The 21244-nt window shown below is 39.5% G+C and overlaps 1 protein-coding gene across 3 annotated transcripts in view; it reads left to right on the top strand.

Moving 5' to 3' along the window:
* The window catches only part of IARS1 (isoleucyl-tRNA synthetase 1), a 225591-nt gene that overhangs the window by 122460 nt on the left and 81887 nt on the right, over positions 1 to 21244 (top strand). For all 3 annotated transcript variants that reach the window (XM_074958200.1, XM_074958198.1, XM_074958201.1), the window contains exons 16-19: positions 5973 to 6099; positions 11312 to 11385; positions 12153 to 12347; positions 20838 to 20924. In XM_074958200.1, coding sequence (XP_074814301.1) covers positions 5973 to 6099; positions 11312 to 11385; positions 12153 to 12347; positions 20838 to 20924 — 483 coding nt within the window. The remainder of the gene's footprint in view (positions 1 to 5972; positions 6100 to 11311; positions 11386 to 12152; positions 12348 to 20837; positions 20925 to 21244) is intronic.

Raw genomic sequence — 21244 nt, 5'->3', positions numbered from 1 at the left:
TAACCGTTGGATTTCTTTAAGCTATTTCAGCCATAATTACTTGACGTTGATAGTTACAGAGCTTATATTCTTAGCACAAACAAAAAAGGATAGTGTAGTGGAAGATAACTTTTGAAGGTAAAAAGGTCAGAAAACATTAGCAAAAAGTTACATCATTTAGTTATCTATCTCAAGTATTTTTGTTCTCTGATGCTTCCTTAGTTGGCTGAAGAAGCTTTCAGGCCTAGTAGTAATCGCATCCATTAAGATTTCGAATGCACCTGTATCAGCATAAATGAAACTGTTTAAAGAGCCAGTACCTTCAGCAGGCTGCAGAAGAGGTTTTAAGTGCTGGTGGTGTAAGATCTGGCTTGTGGACCAGACTGCCTATACTCCAAGAAATCCTGGATGAATTTTGGGGTGGGAAGGGAAAGTGACTGGAAGAGGCAAGCAATAAATGACTTAGCCTGTTTTTCCGCTCAGTATGTCGAAGGTGAAGAGAAAACCACTAGGTCTTTCTCAGGTAATGATCAGAGATTCAGCATCATATATATTTAAGGCCAGGTTGGACTCTTGTGATCATGGAGTTTGACCTCCTACCTAACATACGTAATAGAACCTCACCCAGTCATTTCTGTATCAAGTCTGTTACTTCTGTTAGAACTATAGAATGTCTTTTAGAAAAACATCCAGTCTTGATGTTGATACTTCAAGTGATGTAGAATCCATCACGTCACCAGAACAATTGTGCCAATTGTTAATTACCTTCACTGTTTAAATAACATAATTTTTTTTAGTCTAGGTTTGGATCTCTATATTTGGATCTGTTAGGGAAAAAGGGTTTCCCTCCCATCTAGGGTTGGGAGGGTAGCCTTCCCGGGACTTCTGTATTAGCCAAACAAACACAGAGTCAGGACTCTTAGATAAACTGAGGCACTTTAATGCTAGCAAGTACAACAGCTGAAGGGCTCACCAATTCCTACACAGAGGAATATGGCGAAGCCCAGAACAAAGAACAAGGCAGAGCTTTTATAGCTTTGTTCAACATACTTTGTGATATCTCTTCCAGTTCAAACCGGTCAACCCCTGTTGGTCTGAGTCCTGAGGTATGAACACGGAGGCCCATCTGTATAAGGAATTCTTTCCCCAAACGGGGAGTACAGGTTACACATAGTTCAAATTCTTTCTACCCATAAACATAGGGAAAGGACAGATAAGCATAGAAAAAAGACAGAAGCCTAGCTTTACATGATTATAGGGTTGTTTTCTGGTTCTTTTCTTTATCAGATCATATTATGCCTTTTTCTGCTAGATCAAAGAGCAGTCTATTATCTGAAACCTCTTTCCAGTGTAGGTACTTGTAGAGGATGATGGTTACTTTTTAACTTTCTGTCGGATAAACTAAATAAAATTTCTTGAGTCTCTCACTATAATGCATGTTTTCCAGATCTGGTATTGTTTTTGAAGCTCTTTTCTGAACCCATCCACTTTTTCAATGTCCTGCTTGAAGTGTGGACACAGAACTGGATATAGTAGTCCAGTAATGCTTTCACCAATATCACAGAGAGAGGAAATTTCACCTCCCTATTTCTTCTTATTGATATTCCTTTTCTTATACATCCAAGGAGTGCATTAGTCCTCTTAGCTACAGCATTGCCTTGGGACCTCATGTTCAATTAGTTGTCTACAGTGACCCCTTAGTTCTTTCAGTGTGACCACATCTGAGGAGAAATTCCCCCTTCTTTTGTGATCTGTGTCCTTTGTTTTTAGACCTTGCATTTGATTGTGTTAAAATGCTGGTTGTTCAAATGAGCCCACCTTACCAAGAAATGAAAGGGTGATCTGTATCCATCACTCTTTACCACCTCACCAATTTCTTTGTTATTGTCCACTAATTATCTTGGTTCTTTTTTTTTTGGTTACTGAAAAACATACTGAATAGTATTGTCAATAGCTGACCCTTGTGAGACCCCACTAGAAACACCTACACTGGATGACCATTACCTATTTATAGTTACTCTGAGATCTCTCTGTCAAGTGTTTTTAATGTATTTAATATGGGCTCCATTGGACGATTTTTTTGGGGGTGGGGGGGGTGGGATAATTCAGATTTTATGGGAGTGTCAGGGCTAAGTCAGATACCTAACACAAATCTATTATTTCAACAGTTACCTTTATTAACCAGACAATTGATCTCATCAAAAAACGCCATCATGTTTGTGTGTTTGACAAGACCTATCTTCCATAAAACCATGTTGATTGGCATTAATTATGCTACTGTCCTTTAATTCTTTATGGCTTGCACATTAAGTTCTCGCACCTGTGGTTCTTCAGTTTGGGAATCTGTGATCAGGGGCAGCCTTCTTAAAACAAGAATTGTTGGGTTAATAGTGGGAACAAAGTATTAGAGACTCTCAGCAGGTCCCTATATCTGTCTGGTTCCCCTGAACAGCTACTGCCCCTTTCTCTTTAAACCCTGCTATAGTTCTTTTGTTCTTCTGGTCAAAACCAGTTCAGCAGGCTCAGTAGGAGGTCTATCCAGAATCCTTAGGGCCAGTAGTTCTGGCTCTGTATGTTAACAGTTGAGGTGTGGCTTAGCTTGAGTTCTGTTCCTTCTTACCTGTTTTTCAAGACAGACCCTTGCTGAGAGAAACCAATATAATCATATAGAAAATACCCCAGTAACAAGGTCGATATACAGTACCATAAGTTATCACAAGATGGCTCCCAATCAGTCAACCTGATACACATTTAAAGAATTCCTTCTTTTTGTCCTTAACCCTGCTGGCCATAGGTTTTTTAATTGATACCTTGAGCTTCCCTTATCAATTGTCAGAATTTACTAACTGTTGATTTATACTAGTTGCGATCTGCTTCTTCGTTTTTCCATTTGTTAATTAATAAATTTTTTTATTGCTGCTTTCACCTCACCATTTAACCGAGATGGCTTTTTAACCAGTGAAGCCTTCTTTAGTGTTTGTGGAATTATTTTTTGGAATCTAACAAAGCATATTTAGACAGACACACCCTCAGATGATATGGTGATGAGTACTATAGAAAATCCTAACATGGTTGCTTGAAGGATGCCTCTGGAAGAGTTTCTGCTTGAATCACTGGCTGGATAGGCAGGTGAGAATTAGGAAATTCACACTACTGCTGGATTGCATACATCTGGCTATCATATATTGGACTATATTTGTTTCACCAAACTGATCAATGTTCATACTCTTTGGCAAATTACTCATTTTGAATTGAGTTGAATTTCATTAAATATTTGAGACTCATAAGTATTGAACTTAAATTTCATTAGTTTTATTTTAATGTTTTGCTTTTCTTGAATTAGTAGACTTCAGAGTTACAATTTTTCCATACTATTTTGCATACTTGCATGCAAGTACTTTTGAGTCATGGCTACTTCAAATCTTAGAAAAAACAATCAATAAAATATTCCTGTGGATAAGTCAGGATCTTTTTACCCTCTTTAGTTTTTAATAGTTCTGTGGGGTTTGGGGAGTGGAGTTAGGGGAATATCAACACTGGTGCTATGAGGGATGTAGGTAAAGTCAGTGAAGAAAAAATATTTCAGAAGCACTTAAGTCCCATTGACTCTTTACAATTTAAGACTTAAACTCTATGATCACATGGGTGCTTTTGACATTTTAAATCTTTGAATGTCTTTTTGAAAGTCAAAAATAATTCTGGATATTTTTCCCTTAAATTTTGTACACTCTTACTTGTGTATCTGTGACATTTGGCTTAAAGAAATATATCACCAGCTCAGTAATGTTTATAAGCCTGTGGCAATACAGGGTCTGAAAATGTAGTAGTGCCTTGATGTTCAGTGAAACTTCAAAAAAAAAATGCATTGACTTCATAAGGAATATGCATAATTAATTTTAAGTTCCCAGGGCTGCTTCCTACAACCCACCACTTCTTTTATGTGCTCTGACTTTTAAAATGTTTCTTTAGGCATGAAAGTAATATGCTGTTGACCTCAAAAGTTACCACTTTTTCTATTACATTGTATAGGCACTGAATTGAATTTAAACAGTTACGTCTTAAAATTCTCTTCAGCTGTAGAGATAGCTGTAACGATCTGAGGTTTGGGTTTGTTTTTTTAACAAATACAGCAGGCTGTGGCCTGTGACTATGTAGAGAATGTGAATAATCAATTGTTAACCAAACTATCAGATTAATTAGTCTTGACAGAGTATAATCCTCAACATTATCTTTGATCTCCAAGATATTTCATACGCTCAGATCTCGTAGTTAAACATCTCTTAAAGCCCATTAAGCTAGAAATGAAGTCTTCAGAGAGTGTTGCCATTGACTACATTTTTTTTTTTTTTAATTTGAGACCCATGAACAGTTTTACTAAGAGTAAGGCAAGAGCCATCACCTTGTGGGGGAGTTAGTGGATCTGGAACTTTGTTTATTCTCAAGATTCCATGCTCTGGCATAGTCTCTAACTCATGCAGTGTTGATAGAAGTGATATCCATGGAGCAAAGGCTGGTGATAGGTGCTAAACAGCTGCCCACAGTGGTGAGCTGGAACTGGTTCGCACCAGTTCACTGGAACCGGTTGTTAAATTTAGAAGCCCTTTTAGAACCGGTTGTCCCGTGAAGCCCTTTTAGAACCGGTTGTCCCATGAGGGACAACCGGTTCTAAAAGGGCTTCTAAATTTAACAACCAGCCAAAAGTGGCAGCTTAGGTGCTGACTCCTTGGGTGCTCTGGGGCTGGAGCACCCACGGGGAAAATTTGGTGGGTGTAGAGCACCCACCAGCAGCTCCCCGCCCCGCACCCGGCCCCAGCTCACCTCCACTCCACCTCTGCCCCTGAATGTGCTGCTCTGCTCCGCTTCTCTGCGGAGCGGAGGTGAGGTAATCTGGCGCCGGGTGGGGAGCTGCCGGTGGGTGCTCTGCACCCACCAAATTTTCCCAGTGGGTGCTCCAGCCCCGGAGCACCCAGGGAGTCGGCACCTAAGGTGCCACTTTTGATGTGATCAGTGGGGGAGTGGCCGCTCCACCGCCCCTAGGAGCCAGAGGGACCTGCCAGATGCTTCCTGGGAGCTGCCCCAGGTAAGCACTGGTGGGACTCCCCACCTCTCCCACCAGTAGGTCCCTCTGGCTCTTAGGGGCAGGGCGGAGTGGGCAGCCACTACGGTGGCCCACGAGACCCTCCTGCCTGGTTCTAGGGGCAGTCAGGGGACAGGGGAGGGGAGTGGATGGGGCAGGGGTCCCGGGAGGGGGGTGTCAAGAAACACAGGGGGTTGGATGGGGCAGGAGTCCTCGGGGCAGGGGCGGGGCAAGAGTCCCGGGGGGCGGGGGTGTGCCACGACCTCCTCGTGGGGTGAGGAGGGAACCAGTTGTTAAGATTTTGGCAGCTCATCACTGCCAATTTAGCCTAGTACAACTGAACCTTTAACTGTTGTCTTACAAGCCCCTTAGAAGATTTTCATGCATTAGCCCAAAATGGGGGGGTGGCTGGAAGCCTGCAATATCAGAATTTTTTTTTTTCAGAGCTGTTTTTGTAAGATAGTGATAATGTGACTTTTTCTAATTCTTTATCTCAACTTTTAGTAGAAATTTTCTAAAGAAAGGTATTCCAGTGAAGTGTGAACATCATTATTACCTTTTGTATGGGTATAATATACATCCATGGGCACATTGTAGATATTTGTCTAATCTAACACAGATGTTGATTGAATTACTTTGAAAATGAACAATAAAACATAACATTCTTGCACTTGCATAGCATATTTGAGGATCTGTAGGAGTCAGAAGAAACGACACTATTATTTTTTTCTCCAAAGGTCATACAAGTAATAAATGCAATTCCTAGCAAATGGTCAACACAGTAACCTGAAACTACACCAATTATTGCAAATTTCAAAAAGTAGATCTGGAGGTATGAATGTAATGTCTGCCTATCAGATGACTTAAAGGTTTAGTTTGCAGATAATAATTTAATTGCTGTTAACTTTCGTAACAGGGTTCCTGACTTTGTGAGAGAGAAACGTTTTGGAAACTGGCTGAAAGATGCACGCGACTGGGCTATTTCCAGGAACCGATACTGGGGAACACCTATCCCTTTGTGGGTCAGCAATGATTTTGAAGAGGTATGTAAGAAAACAAAAATCTCCAGTTATTGACAAAAGAAATCCTGCTATGTTACAAAGTTGGTTTGCTTAGTTTCCTAGAGCACAGAACTGTCCTAGTGCTTTGCAGTTTGAAGTGCTCTGGTAATAGTTCTTAAAACTGCCATGCAGGCAGAGGACAAAAAGTAGTGCTTTTTTTCTTCATCTCTCTAATGTAAAATTTCAGGTGTATTTTTCTTGTTTGTTTTTTATCTTTTAAATTAAGCTCTACCCTTGAAGAATCTACAGCGTCAGGAGAACTGGTGAAATTATAACATCGTAAGATAAAACTGAGAAGAGAAGGATTTTTTTTAGTCACTATTTTTCAGCTTTTGATTTTAATTTTTAACACCCAGGAAAAAGTCTGTGTATAACTGGTAGTTACAAACCACCTAAGATTTTCTCTTGCAAGTTAAGCCTACATTCGTAGAAAAGCTAACATATAAATATATGGTAATGGACTGGGTGAGTTGTAAGGTGTCTCAGCATTAGTAGCATAAAGTAAATGTACAAAACTATATACTGGGGTAATTGGCAGTGCCCAAGTTCCTGGTCTCATAAAACACGCAGATGTTCAATTTCTTTAAAGGCAAAATACTCCTACTCTAGGGATCAGCTTGATTAGTCAATTCTGATAATGCAAGTAGGTGGAAAAAGAAAACAAGTGAAGTTGTCAGGATGCCCATATAAGCCTGAATGGTGGTGATAGCATTCTGAAGCTTCTTTTCCTTTCTACCCCCCTTGCTAATAAGGAGGTAACACATTATCACTCTGGACTGAAGCAGGATAACTGAGAAAATATAAGTAGGTAAAAAGTAACTTTTATGCCTCACACCCTTTCCCTGTTCTTATGTTTAAAAACATTTCTACTGCCCAACAGAGCAAGATCAAATTATTTTTGCCTTGATCTCCTGTTTACTTTTATAAACAAAAAGGTATGTTTTCCATAAAAATTGACACAAATATTGCTGTATTGTCCATATATGTTGGCAGTCTCTGCTGTCTTACTGTACTATAAAAACTTACATTTGAGAAGCTACTGTTTATATTAATCCATCTTGCTTTCCTGCTTAGAGATGCTTCAGGCTTCTGTTATGATGTCTTCCTGATTTTGATAGGATCTTCCTAGGGCCACTGATGAGGCAGGTCTCCTCAAATGAGGAGAGGTTTTATACAACAGGGAGGTGGTGGAGACTCTTAGGCTAAGTGAATCCTGACCTGCATCTAACAGCTGTGTATTATCCTTCCCTTGCAGTATTATGTCCTGCATGACCCTTGGAAAAACTAGGACACATTTTCAAACTGTGATCCCTGGACTATTCGTTGGTGGTCCATGAAGAGTTGATTGGTTGCTTTATGCTGACAGTGTTTCCCTGCAGCAGATGCTATACTGCATTGAGATGGCTAAGAATAAAACAAACACTTTCTTATATTACTCTTCCTTGGAAGCAATCGCTGTAATTCTCTGAGTGCCCACCTGTGGATTAAAATCCACTTCTATGACTGACATTTTTGTACCTAATGGGTACAGAATGGCCAAGTCAAAATGAAAATACTCTATACTGATTGGTAAGGGTTTTAGTCATATGAAAAAAAATCAGTACTGTACTATGCTAAAATACTTCAAGTTTGGTCCTGCAGCTGAAAAAGACTGGACAAAAGACTGCACTATCCATATTTGCTTCTGGTAATGCTCCTTACAATCTCTGTCCCTCTTTTACTGATGAAATCTTTACAATTCCTTTTCTAATTTGGAAGATTGAGCTTTTTGTCCATGCAGTTTAGTGCAAGTAGCCTCCAGGTGTCAGACATTGGGAAGAAATGGTCGAATGCATGCAGACATCTCTCATTTCTCCTGAGACTGCATGTACCCACTGGCTAGAAAGCAAGTGTTGAGGTTTGGTAATCTGGTATGGCCACTGGGCCACAGTAAAATTCAAACTGAGTTGTACCTATGTTCACTCATATTTTATATGAAAAGGGAAGTTGTTTCAAAATTAATATAAAAGATAGGTTAACATTGGAACACTCAGAACTCTTGAACTTTACCTTGGTCCAGTAACCATACCAGATTACTGAACCTCAACAATGTGCCCTTCAAAAAGGAACACTCCATGCATGCAATTATATTTTTCCTGTTAAAATCAGAAAAAAAAAAGTGATTTATTTTTTAATATATAGAAAGGTGACTAATTGCTAGTGAAGTGAAATATACTACAAATCAATATCTAGTCTCTCACTGTTTTATTTTAGCTGCACAAAGTTTTGGCATATTATAAGGTAGTAGAAGCAAATAGTGGAAGGTGAGCTTTGAAACTTGTGTTTTTTATTACTCTGTGAAAATCATTGTTTTAAGAGTTTAAACCTATAAGTTTCTGAAGAAAGGACTAAGCAGAAAATCCCATTTCAACTAGATGTAAAATCTTTTAACACAGCACGACCAGGTTTATAAAGCAGGAAGATGATAAACTGTTCTAGAAAACTGGCTTACAGTTTAATTGAAGTTGCTGAATATTTCGTGAAGATGTGGTTCAGATCCTTTAGTGTGGCTTGGAGCACCCCTCACTCAACTGAGGCATTTGACCAGCTAGCTTTATTGCCAGTAGTCTTGTATAACAGCACTAACCACAGGAAATCCTTGGTTATGCTGTTTTGAGTCTATGAGGAAATCTTTTCTGTGTCCTGCACCCAGTCTGTTTTGTTCCCGTTTGTCAAGTTGCTGTTAGGCTGCCACCTCTAGATCATCTTGTCAAGCCTTCTTCATATAAATCATCCCCTGTAAGTTTCTTTTAAAGCTCCTAGGTGGTTTGCTTGGTACTGATATGCAGGTGGGAATCTTCTGTTCTCTCTTCTCATAACACAAAGACAAGGGGAAATTCAATTAAAGGGGAAAATCAAAATGGATAAGTTTCACATGTGTAATTAAACTGTGGAGCTCATGGTTTCAACAACTTCTTGTGGCAAAGACATAAGCAATATTCAAAAAGGACTGGACATTTATATGGATATCAAAAATATCCAGATTTACAATTTATAAACATTTCTTCTTTGAGTCTTGCTCATGTACATTCCAGTATAGGTGTGTGTGCAAAAGGGATATCACATTTCATGCGTCAGGGTTAAGCCAGTCTGTAACTATCAGATACCATGATGAGACCTAGTGTGGGGCAGACTATCCCCCATCTGCCTGTTTGAAGGGTACTTACTCCTTTCTCTGAAGCATCTGCTACTGGCTACAGTCAGAGACAGGTTACTGTATTAGATGAACCTCAGGTCTGATCCAAACTGGGTACTCCTATGTTCCTATGATGATGTTGAATTGTAGGTATAGATTGCAACACTGGGCAGTGTGTGTCCTGCCAGTCTGATTCCTAAATGCTGGAAAACTGGCCCACCATTAAATATAATTACCAGTCTGGGTTCTGCACCTTTGTCTATTCTGTGAATCTGTTCTAGCTGCAGCAATTCCATGGAGGTTTGGTTGTGCAGATGTAAGTTTTCTGCTGGGTGCAGAATGTTTTAAGGACACACATTTTTCTTCCTTGATAGATTACTCTGATTTTCACTTTAAATAAGATATGTCTCTCAACTTTTTCCAGGACCCAAAAATCCCAGTTGAGCCAGATGCTAAATTATGCCCTCACGGTAGTCCTAGTAATTTAATATAGTCAAACTCTTTCATGAACATGGATTGACAGGTCTTGGGATGGAAACAATGGTTGGTAACTCAGAGCCATTTTAAGATGGATGAGACTGTGTACTAAAGGAGGCTTGAAAGCCTATGAAAATCCCCCGCCTTGACAGTCAGAAGTCCTTTTGTGAGGGTGGGGGAGAGATTGCCTCTTACCTGGGTCACCTCTAAGCTGGTCAAGACACTTTTTGTGTTGCTTCCTTTTTATCTGTCTACACCTTGAACAAATATGATGTGGATTGTCCATCTTCTGCTGAAGCAAACATTGGTAGAAGGATTGAGGCAGCTCCAGTCCATGGATAGGTATTTTTAAAAGCCCCTTTGCTGCTTTTTTATATGGAGTCAAAATGCTACTTGTGCATTGAAATACCAGTCTCTAAAAGCACTAATAAGTAGGGAGCATTTTGTCTCGAACACATTGTTTAAAAGTCTGATAAAATGCTAATTGTTGCTAATCTGAAATGCTAAATCCCATTTTTCTTAGACTTGTGAAAGGGATGTTGTCAACTCTCAGGCAGGGACAGAGAATGACCCTATAGCCTGGTATTTAGAGCACTCACCTAGGATGTTGGAGACCCATGTTTGAGTTCCTGCTCCAGTGACTATTTAAGCATTAATACACAGTGGAACAGCTTCATTAGGAGAGACTGAGAGAGACCTGCTCCGGAATATCCCATAACCCAGTGATTAGTATATTCTCCTGCAGTGTAGGAAATATAAATTCAAATTTCTGCTCCACATCAGGCAGAGGGGGGAATTGAACTTGGGTCTCCCACAGCCCAGATGAGTGAATCACTGAGCTAAAAGGTGATCACTTATGCATTTTTAACTCTACTTTTATGTAGTAAATATCAAGGGGTTGTGGAAAGTTCGACTTTGAAGGGGTCACCACCCCAAAAAAGTTGGGAAATACTGATTTAGAACATGAGTGTCACTTCTGGATCTGAGCCAGTTCTCATCTAACCATTTTGCTAATGTTTCTAGTTTAAATGGTTAATGACATTATGCAGCAGTTCACATTTGTCGGTGAAGACTATTTTGACTCCCTTGGAAAGCAGCATTTTCTAGTGGTCAGAGCAGGAGACTAAGCATCAGCATATCTGGTTCTGTGCCAAATTTTACCACTGTTTAACTCTGTGATTAGGCAAATTATTAAACCTCTCTGGCCGCTTTTTCTAAATATAAAATGAGATAATCCACTTTTAAAGTGATTCAAGATCTTTGGATGGAAGGTGCTGTTGACGTGTTAAGTATTGTTGTGTTTTATATAAATATATATTGGGTTTTAGATTTAAATAATTTTTTCCCTTACACATAGTGAAAACATAACCATAAAATGTTGCAGGATTTCTGTGTAAAAGGGTAAATTTAACTTATAGTTTGTGGTTAAATACTTCAGCTCTGTTTTGTACTTGAAAGTGATCCATAATACTGTGCAATTATGTAATATCTCTTAAAATATCCATTGAATTGGTTCTAAAGTATTTTACTATCTTTTAACAGGTGGTTTGCATTGGGTCAGTGGCAGAGCTGGAAGAGCTGTCAGGAGTGAAAATCACTGATCTCCACAGAGAAAGGTCAGTCACTGAGAACATGTACTCCTGTTGTTAATTAGCAACTGTGAGGCACACAGATATGTTAGTTATTATTGTCTTAAACCTGAAAAACCATTTAGGTTTTAGGAGAGTATGGAGGAAACTAGAATGGCTTTACATATACTGTATTAAGTATATGTATGTTTCTTTCTTGGAAATTCATAGGCAGCAGGTTTAAAACAAACATAAGGAAGTGCTTCTTCACATTAACGCACAGTCAACTGTTGGAACTTATAGCCAGGGGTTGTGATGAAGGCCAGAAGAATAACTGGGTTCAAAAAAGCATTAAATAAATTCATGGAGCGTAGGTCCATCAATGGCTATTAGCCAAGATGTTCAGGGATGCAATCCCATGCTCTGGCTGTCCCTAAACCTTTGACTGCTGGAATCTGGGACTGGATGATGGGATGGATAAGTCGATAAATTGTCTTGTTCTGTTTATTCCCTCTGAAGCATCTGGCACTGGCTGTTGTCAGAAGACAGGATACTGGGCTAGATGGACCATAGGTTTGGCCTAGTATAGTCATTGTGATGTTCTTATGGAACTTCAATTTGAGATTGATACTAAATGTACAAAGCAATTTTAAATTGTAAAAATTTTTATATGAAATCTTGGCCTGTTGGAAATCACAGTGAAACTGGGGTTTTTTTGTTCCCTGTCGAATGAGTAAGCATAATATGGATTAAGTTCTATTATACCAAAGTTCTTAATATTTGGATTAGCATTTGTCCATCTTTTTCTCTTACAGTATTGATCATCTAACCATCCCTTCACGCTGTGGAAAAGGAATGTTGCACCGTGTTTCTGAAGTCTTTGATTGTTGGTTTGAGAGTGGGAGCATGCCTTATGCACAAGTCCATTATCCATTTGAGAACAGAAAAGAATTTGAAGATGCCTTTCCTGCTGACTTCATTGCTGAAGGCATTGACCAAACCAGAGGATGGTAATATACTCTGTTCCAGATCTGAGAGAGAGAGAGTGCACTTAACATATGAACCATCCCTGAGTGATGTGCAAACTATAAGCATACAGCTTTCACTAAAATGCAGTTACGTATGTGGTGGGAGGGAAGTAGTCAGCAAATACCAGGGCAATCTCTTATTCTTTCTGAAACTTGCCATTGGATAGTCTCATTGAGAAATTTGCAACAAGGTAAACTGCTTGAAATTCAGTTTATTTACCATAAAGGGAGGAAAGACTGAGTTGACTGACCTGAGATAAAAACTGTTCTGGGGATGGTAGGTATTTCATACCTGATGAGTAAGCCAGTAAACCCCATAGTCTAGATGCAACTTAACTTTTCTGTGTTAGTTTAATGGGAAAGGGCCAAAAGTGTAACTAAGTCAACCCTTGTGTGACTAGTAGGAGACACTCCTTTTCAAAACTATAAACTTCTAGACTTAAGTTTACTTCCATAACGTTGTGAACTGCTCCATTGACGGATATTTCCTTGACCAAACAAACCTTTCCTGATGTAAACCTAAATCTTTCTCTAATCTCAGGTTTGTCCCTGGTAATTTCTTATATATAATATTTAGTTTTTGGTGTTTTTGGCCCATTTAGGAATGTCTGTTATAATCATGTGTCCTTGAAGTCTTAGTTTTGAGGTTGACTATGCTTAGTTTAACAAACCTTTCTTAACTAGACTTTCCTTTCATTGTCCCAAATTAGTGTAGTTCACTGTGTTGAAGTGGTACTTGCACAGTAAACAGATCTGTTAAGTTTCTAAGGGTATGTCTACACTACCCGCCAGATCAGCGGGCAGCGATCGATCCAGCAGGGATCGATTTATAAAGTCTAGTCTAGATGCGATAAATCGACCCCTGAGCACTCTCCCGTCAACTTCTGTACTCCACCACCATGAGAGGTGCAGGCAGAGTCGGCGGGGGAGCAGCAGCAGTCTACTCACTGTAGTGAAGACACTGCACTGAGTAGGTCTAAGTACGTCTACTTCAGCTACATTATTCAAGTAGCTGAAGTTGCGTAACTTACATCGATCCCTCCTCCCCACCCCCTCACCCCCAGTGTAGACCAGGGCTAAGTCAGACAGGACTAAGTGAGCTAAATTCAGTATTATTTTGTATATAACAGACTTGTTTATTCAATTCCAGTCATTTGTATTTTTGCAAATCTCTGACATTAGAGAAAATGATTTAGGTTTAGTTTCCGAAAGGTAGTGGGTTTGAACAGGTATCACTGAGGGCATGATTTGAATACAGAAAAGTTGCATAGGTATAAATGAAGACCTAATTTAAACTTGCAATAATTTCTGGTAGTGATGTGTGAGATGGAAAGAACCAAACTTGATTCCCAAATTCCAGGTTGTGTTTTGAAGGCTGGCAATTAAAAAAAATATATTTTATTTGCCAATTGAGCACACTTAACACAAAATCACAGAGACCAGAACCTTCACATAATTTTGGTTCCTTTGCAGAGTAGAACTGTACTTTGAACTCTGTTCAAAGCAGTGGATAATATTTTAAATGGATCCTCACCAAAACTTTATACACAGTCAACACTCTTTCATCATTACTACCCCATATTTGCTTTTCTGGGAGCAGTCTCACACTATATGTAAGATTCTATTAATTATTTATTTCAATTCCGAAGTATTCTTCCTCATTAGTCCTTTCTAATTTTGTTCCATTAACCCTAAAATTACGTTTACTACTTTGTTCCTTACTACATTAAACTCCATTTGCCACCTGCTAGCCCACCTGTTTAGATCTTACTTCAGTTTGTACTTCCCATGATTATATATTGATTTATTATTCACTGTACAGTATCAGAATGATTATTAATAAAGAATATTTATTAGAGTGAATCTCAACATTGGAGAGAATCAACATCTTGTTACTTTGAGACACAACTTCCTATAGGTCATGATTATTCTTGACACACTGTTCCTTAAGTATTTTTCTAGACATTGTTACTAAGCCCTGAGCCCAGATTCCCTAACTTCGTTTATTAGTTTTTATGTAATACCTTATTTGGTAAAAGTCCTAGAAATAGATTTTATATGGATATGGAATATATGTTTATTTTAAAACAAATATTTCTGTATTAAGTATCAGTTCAAGAAGGGGACCTGGACATCATTGTAGAGAGCTCAATGGAAATCGCTGTTCAACACGCAGCTGTGATCAAAAAAAGCTAACGTGTTAACACTTCTAGGGAATGAGATGCAGAATGGAGAATATTCTAGTGCTTTTATATAAATCATTGGCGTGGCCTCACCTGTCATATTATATGCAGTACTAGTCACCCCATCTCAAAAAAGGATATTGCAAACCTAAATGTGATTCTGAGAAGAGAAATGAGAATGATCAAAGACCTGGAAAAACTCTCATAAAGAGAGATGAAAAAGCCTGGGATTGTTTACTTCAGAAAGGAGAACATAAGAACAGCCATTCTGGGTCAGACCAAAGGTCCATCAGGCCCAGTATCCTGTCCTCTGACAGTGGCCAGTGGCAGCTGCCCCAAAGGGAATGAACAGACAGGTTATCATCAAGTGATCCATGCCCTGTCACCCAATCCCAGTTTCTGGCAAACAGAGGCTAGGGACACCATTCCTGCCCATCCTGGCTGATAGCCATTGATGGACCTATCTTCCATGAATCTATCTAGCTTCCTTTTGAACCTTATAGTATTGGCCTTCAAAACACCCTCTGGCAAGGAGTTCCAGAGGTTGACAGTGCGTTTTATGAAAAAATACTTTCTTGTGTTTGTTTTAAACCTGCTACCTATTAAATTCATTTGGTGGCCCCTTGTTCTTGTATTATGAGAAGGAGTAAATAACACTTCCTTATTTACTTTCTCTATACCACTCATGATTTTATAGACCTCTATCATATCCCCCCTTAGTCGCCTCTTTTCCAAGCTGAAAAGTCCCAGTCTTATTAATCTCTCCTCATATGGAAGCCGTTCCATACCCCTAATAATTTTTTTTTCCCTTTTCTGAACCTTTTCCAATTCCAATATATCTTTTTTGAGATGGGGCGACCACATCTGCACGCAGTATTCAAGGTGTGGGAGTATCAATGGATTTATATAGAGGCAATATGATATTTTCTGTCTTATTATCTATCCCTTTCTTGATGATTCCCGACATCCTTTTTGCTTTTTTGAATGCTGCTGCGCATTGAGTGGATGATTTCAGAGAACTATCCACAATGACTCCAAGACCTCTTTCTTGAGTGGCAACAGCTAATTTAGACCCCATCATTTTATATGTATAGTTAGGATTATGTTTTCCAATGTGCATTACTTGGCATTTATCAACATTAAATTTCATCTGCCATTTTGTTGCCCAGTCACCCAGTTTTATGAGATCCTTTTGTAGCTCTTCACAGTCTGCCTGGGACTTAACATTTTTGAGTCGTTTTGTATCATCTGCAAATTTTGCCACCTCACAGTTTACCCCTTTTTCCAGATCGTTTATGAATATGTTAAATAGGACTGGGCCCAGTACAGACCCCTGGGGGACAACACTGTTTACCTCTCTCCATTCTGAAAACTGACCATTTGTTCCTACCTTTATTTCCTATCTTTTAACCAGTTACCAATCCATGAGAGAACCTTCCCTCTTATCGCATGACTGCTTATTTTGCTTAAGAGCCTTTGGTGAGGGACCTTGTTAAAGGCTTTCTGAAAATCTAAATACACTATATCCACTGGATCTCCTTTGTCCGCATGCTTGTTGACTTCCTCAAATTATTCTAGTAGATTGGTGAGGCATGATTTCCCTTTACAAAAACCATGTTGACTATTTCCCAACAAATTATGTTCATCTGTGTGTCTGACAATTTTGTTCTTTATGATAGTTTCAACCAATTTGCCCAGTACTGAAGTGAGGCTTACTGGCCTGTAGTTGCCAGGGTCACCTCTGGAGCCCTTTTTAAAAATTGGCATCACATTAGCTATCCTCCAGTCATTTGGAGGGAACATGATAGAAGTATATAAAACAATGAATATAGAGAAGGTAGATTGGGAGGTTCTGTACCCTACCTCATAATACAAGAACAAGGGGACAGTCAATGAAATTAAAAAGTGCAGAAATTAAAAACTGACAAAAGGAAATACTTTTTCACACAGTGTGTAACTTAGCTGTGGAGTTTATGCGGTAGTCTGTCTCCAGACTGAGTCTGTCTTTGTCAATCTCAAAAGAGAGGCCACTTGTAATACCAGTTGTGATTTGATTTTTGTGATATGGACATAGATCCATTGGGTATTGGCGTGAGCCTACCAATTCAATTTATATTCTGTAGGTTACATAACAGCTGCCAGATGGTGGAGATTTTCAAACTGTATAGTCCTGGGTAGTCTTTGCCCTACCTGTAGGTTGTCATACCAGAATTAATTGCTTAACCAAGCCTTTAAATTCTGACAGAGGTTTGTCAGTGTTGGGTTGGGGTAATGTGGGACTTTACCCCAACCCCACAAAACTTGTGTATGTTTATACAGAACGTTTTACCAGCATCGGCTGTCTGTTGGCTGTTATAAAAGGCATGTTTTTAATTGGTTTATAGATGTGCATGTCAAAAGCATCTTATTATACTTGGTGGTTTTAAGTTTTACATTTGTAACTCCTCACTTAAAGTCGTCCCGGTTAACGTTGTTTCGTTGTTACATGGCTGATCAATTAGGGAACATGCTTGTTTAAAGTTGTGCATTGCTCCCTTATAACATTGTTTGGCAGCTGCCTGCTTCGTCCACTGCTTGCAGGAAGAGCAGCCCATTGGAGCTAGCTGGTGGGGGCTTGAAACCAGGGTGGGACCAGCAGCCCCCCATCAGCTCCCCACTCCCCTAAGTTCCCTGTGCAGGAGCCGCCCAGCAGGCTATCAGTTGCCTGCAGTTCAGCTGTCCCTCCTCCCACTGCCATGTGCTGCTCCTGCCCTGTGCTGTGGAGCTGTTCCGCGAGCCTCCTGCTTGCTGGGGGGGGGGGAGGGGGGGAAGAGGGAGGCTAATGTCAGGGTGTCCCCCTCCCCCTTGCTTCTGCACCCCACTTACCGCATCTCTATAGAGCAGGGGGACACATGACAGGGCTCAGGACCGAGGGAGCTTCCTGGCACCAGCTGTGGTCTCAGCTTGCACATTAACTTAACAAGGCAGCGTACTTAGGAGTGGGTCAGCGTACTTAAAGGGGAAATGCGCATCTCTCTCTCTCTCGCACACACACACACCGTGTGTGTCTCTGTCTGCCATGCTGTCTCCCCTCCCTCCATTCCTGCTGCCTTGTAGAGTGTGAGGCTACATTAACAACGAGTTAAACCCCTTGAGTGCTCAGCCAATTGCAAGTTCATCATTTAGCACTAAGGCATTCCCTGGGAAATATCCCACCCTCTGACTTCACCACCTCAACCAAGCTTCACAATCATCATTGTATTTTACTATACAGTAAAAATATAGTCTTTTGTCTGGGGGGGAAAAAAAAAACTTTCCTGGAACCTAACCCCCCCATTTACATTAATTCTTAGGAGGAAATTGGATTTGCTTAACATTGTTTTGCTTAAAGTCACATTTTTCAGGAACATAACTGCACCGTTAAGTGAGGAGTTACTGTACAGTCTATAAAGCCAATCAAACCACAGAATGATCATGAATAGGAATATGTAGATGATATTTTGCAATGACTATCGTGGTTGTCATTAAATTCATAACATTTACTACTGCAAGTAATTATGTACTTATATACAAGCACTATATTCCCAACACTACACACCAGGTATGTTTCAATTATTTCCAAATATAATGTCCAGTATGATTGTGGTTATACTTCTGTTCATCTTTTTAAGAAACTGAACTATCTAACTTAATGTTCCAGGAGAAATTTCTTCAGTCACTAAAAAATTTCTGCATATGCCACCTCAAAGTGCGTAACCCTCATGTACCAGTTTCCTATTAAAAAAAACACTGAAGCCCCTTCTAAACAAAGTCAGTTTTCGTTTTTAAAATAGAAATGCCTTACAGTGTTGTCATCATTACATGACAAGTGCTGTTGTTGGTATCAGGTTTCAGAGTAACAGCCGTGTTTGTCTGTATTCGCAAAAAGAAAAGGAGGACTTGTGGCACCTTAGAGACTAACCAATTTATTTGAGCATGAGCTTTCGTGAGCTACAGCTCACTTCATCGGATGCATACTGTGGAAATTGCAGAAGACATATACACAGACACCATGAAACAATACCTCCTCCCACCCCACTCTCCTGCTGGTAATAGCTTATCTAAAGTGATCATCAAGTTGGGCCATTTCCAGCACAAATCCAGGTTTTCTCACCCTCCGCCCCCCCCACAGTGTCTGTGGGGGGGCGGAGGGTGAGAAAACCTGGATTTGTGCTGGAAATAGCCCAACTTGATGATCACTTTAGATAAGCTATTACCAGCAGGAGAGTGGGGTGGGAGGAGGTATTGTTTCATGGTGTCTGTGTATATAATGTCTTCTGCAATTTCCACAGTATGCATCCGATGAAGTGAGCTGTAGCTCACGAAAGCTCATGCTCAAATAAATTGGTTAGTCTCTAAGGTGCCACAAGTCCTCCTTTTCTTTTTGTTGTTGGTATCAGTTTGTTGTTTGTTTTTTTGCATGCGTGTTGCATGTATATTTACATGCAATAACCCATGACAGTTTGTCAGTTGGGTACTTATACTAGCTGAGGGAAGAATCGGCTAGTATGCAGTCTCTTTAGTTTTGGTTTGTCTTGATCATATGGGCAAAAGCTCAGGATTGAGGGGTTTTTTTCTGTTGAAGACTAAAGATGCAGTGGGAAGAGTGGGAGTGGGATGTAAGGAGGAGAGTAGAGGATTACGGACAAGGAGTAGAGACTGGGAAAGTAACTTAAAATGGGAAAGATTTTCATTCTACTTTTGTGTATGCGTGAATGTTTGATAAAGGTTTGTAAGTTACATTGTAATTTGGTTGGTTAAGAGTTTTACAGCCCAGAGGGGTGTGCGCCCTGAGATGATAATGTGAGTTGAAAGCCTCTCTAGGGAATAACAATCACAGCTTTCATCTAAGCCGCTTTATAAATGCAATAATGCACCCAAGCAACCTTTACCAAGTCTTGGATACTCAAGAGCCACAGATGTGTTTTCAATTCGATGCAGTTTTTTGAGAGCCAACCACTTCAGAGGATACAAATGAACCCTTCTTTCGGCAGAAATTTCTTCTCTAAATCTTATGCTAATAAACAGTTTTGAAGCATAACCTTCTGTGCTTTGGTCTGAGTCAATTAGTTTTCATAAAATAATCTTTAATTTAAAGGTTGTGTTAGCTTTAGCTCTATAGATTGCTGATGTATTTGATATTCTTCCTTAGCTGACAAGGCTGTGCCCCACCCTCAAGTTATTTTAAAAAAAAAAAAAAAAAAAAAAAAAAAGAGTTGCACAGGCCTCTGACAAGAATCCTATTTGTAAATGTGAAATAATTCAGTTCCTTCACATCTCCACTTACTATAACACTTTTTAGCATCTCAGAACTAGTGATACATGTAGGCTTCTGTTATGATGTAGGTGCCTGTACGGAAGCAAATCCTAGTTTCTCAAGAATCCAGAAAGCTAATATATATGTTTTAGGAAATATAGCAAAAGAGAGACGACACTGGGAGTTGCATAGTATTTGAAAGCCCAGATTATTCTTTTGTTTTGCCACCACATTTGAGGTCTTACATTACTGCTGCCATCCTTCATAGTGAGGAGGACTGGATGGGACTCGTTTGAGAGCTAACCAACTCCCTAACCTGTATAGAGAAGGGTTTTTTTAATTATGTGAAGCTGTCTCCCTTTAGTGCTCACTTACACTTAGTCTATAGCAGCCTCCTGGCCCCTGCACCTGCTGGCTTGGAGAATACAACCATAACTGGAAATTAAATTTGTGTTCCATAAAAGACGGTCAGTCTGGCCCACCATTCATTCCTGGGCTTAATTTACTGTTAGGCATTGTAACACATTGGTGTTTAAAATATCACTGTTTAGATGTACGCAATAAGGCACCATGGAGGCTAATTTAAGGATGGAGTTTCATTGTTAATTTATTATGTAAGACCCTTTAATGTACATTTTTGTTTATATTTCTTTGTAGATTTTAAAAATCTATTACTTAAAGGGGGAAATTCTCCATCTTCCTGTCTCCCAACCTTGCTAATTATTCCCAAAATGTTTCACTGTCATTTATTAGTATTCTAGTACTTGTGTGTAATATTTGGAGAAATAATAGTATATACTGCACAGCAAGAAAACAGTTGTACAATAAGCTTATTTTAATGGATCTTTTCCAGTTATATGTCCACTCAGATGTTTTTTAATTCTAATGTGCTAGAGTGAATAAATCCAGCTTAATTGAAATTTGATATGTAATTGACAGCATGGTGCTTTTAGCATAACGTGCCTAGAATATGGTTTGAACTGTCTGATAACAAACTTATCACTTTTGTTTCAGGTTTTATACTCTCCTGGTGCTATCCACAGCTCTTTTTGGGAAGCCGCCTTTCAAGAATGTAATTGTAAATGGGCTGGTTCTTGCTAGGTTAGTATATTAGTTTTCTTTAGTGAACAGCTTTTTATTGTCACCTAGTTGTAATAGGTTCAGCATGTTACTCTAAATCACAGGTGAGATGTTTTGGTAGCCTAGGAGTACATAGTGGTTATAGTTAGGTCAGTTTTGGCTACCAGCGAGAGAGAAACTTGTCACAAAGTAGCAACGTTGCAGAAGAATTTAACTGACCACCAGAGAGGGACATTTGTGTCTCCTATCTGGGAATTATGGCTGGTTCTTCACAGAAATATTTCCCCTTACTTATCAGCCACAAATCTAATTAAAACTGGGTGGAATTGAGGAAAGAAGTG

The sequence above is a fragment of the Natator depressus genome, chromosome 7, assembly GCF_965152275.1.
Source record: "Natator depressus isolate rNatDep1 chromosome 7, rNatDep2.hap1, whole genome shotgun sequence".
NCBI lineage: Eukaryota > Metazoa > Chordata > Testudines > Cheloniidae > Natator > Natator depressus.
This window is presented reverse-complemented; position numbering and strand designations above follow the sequence as displayed.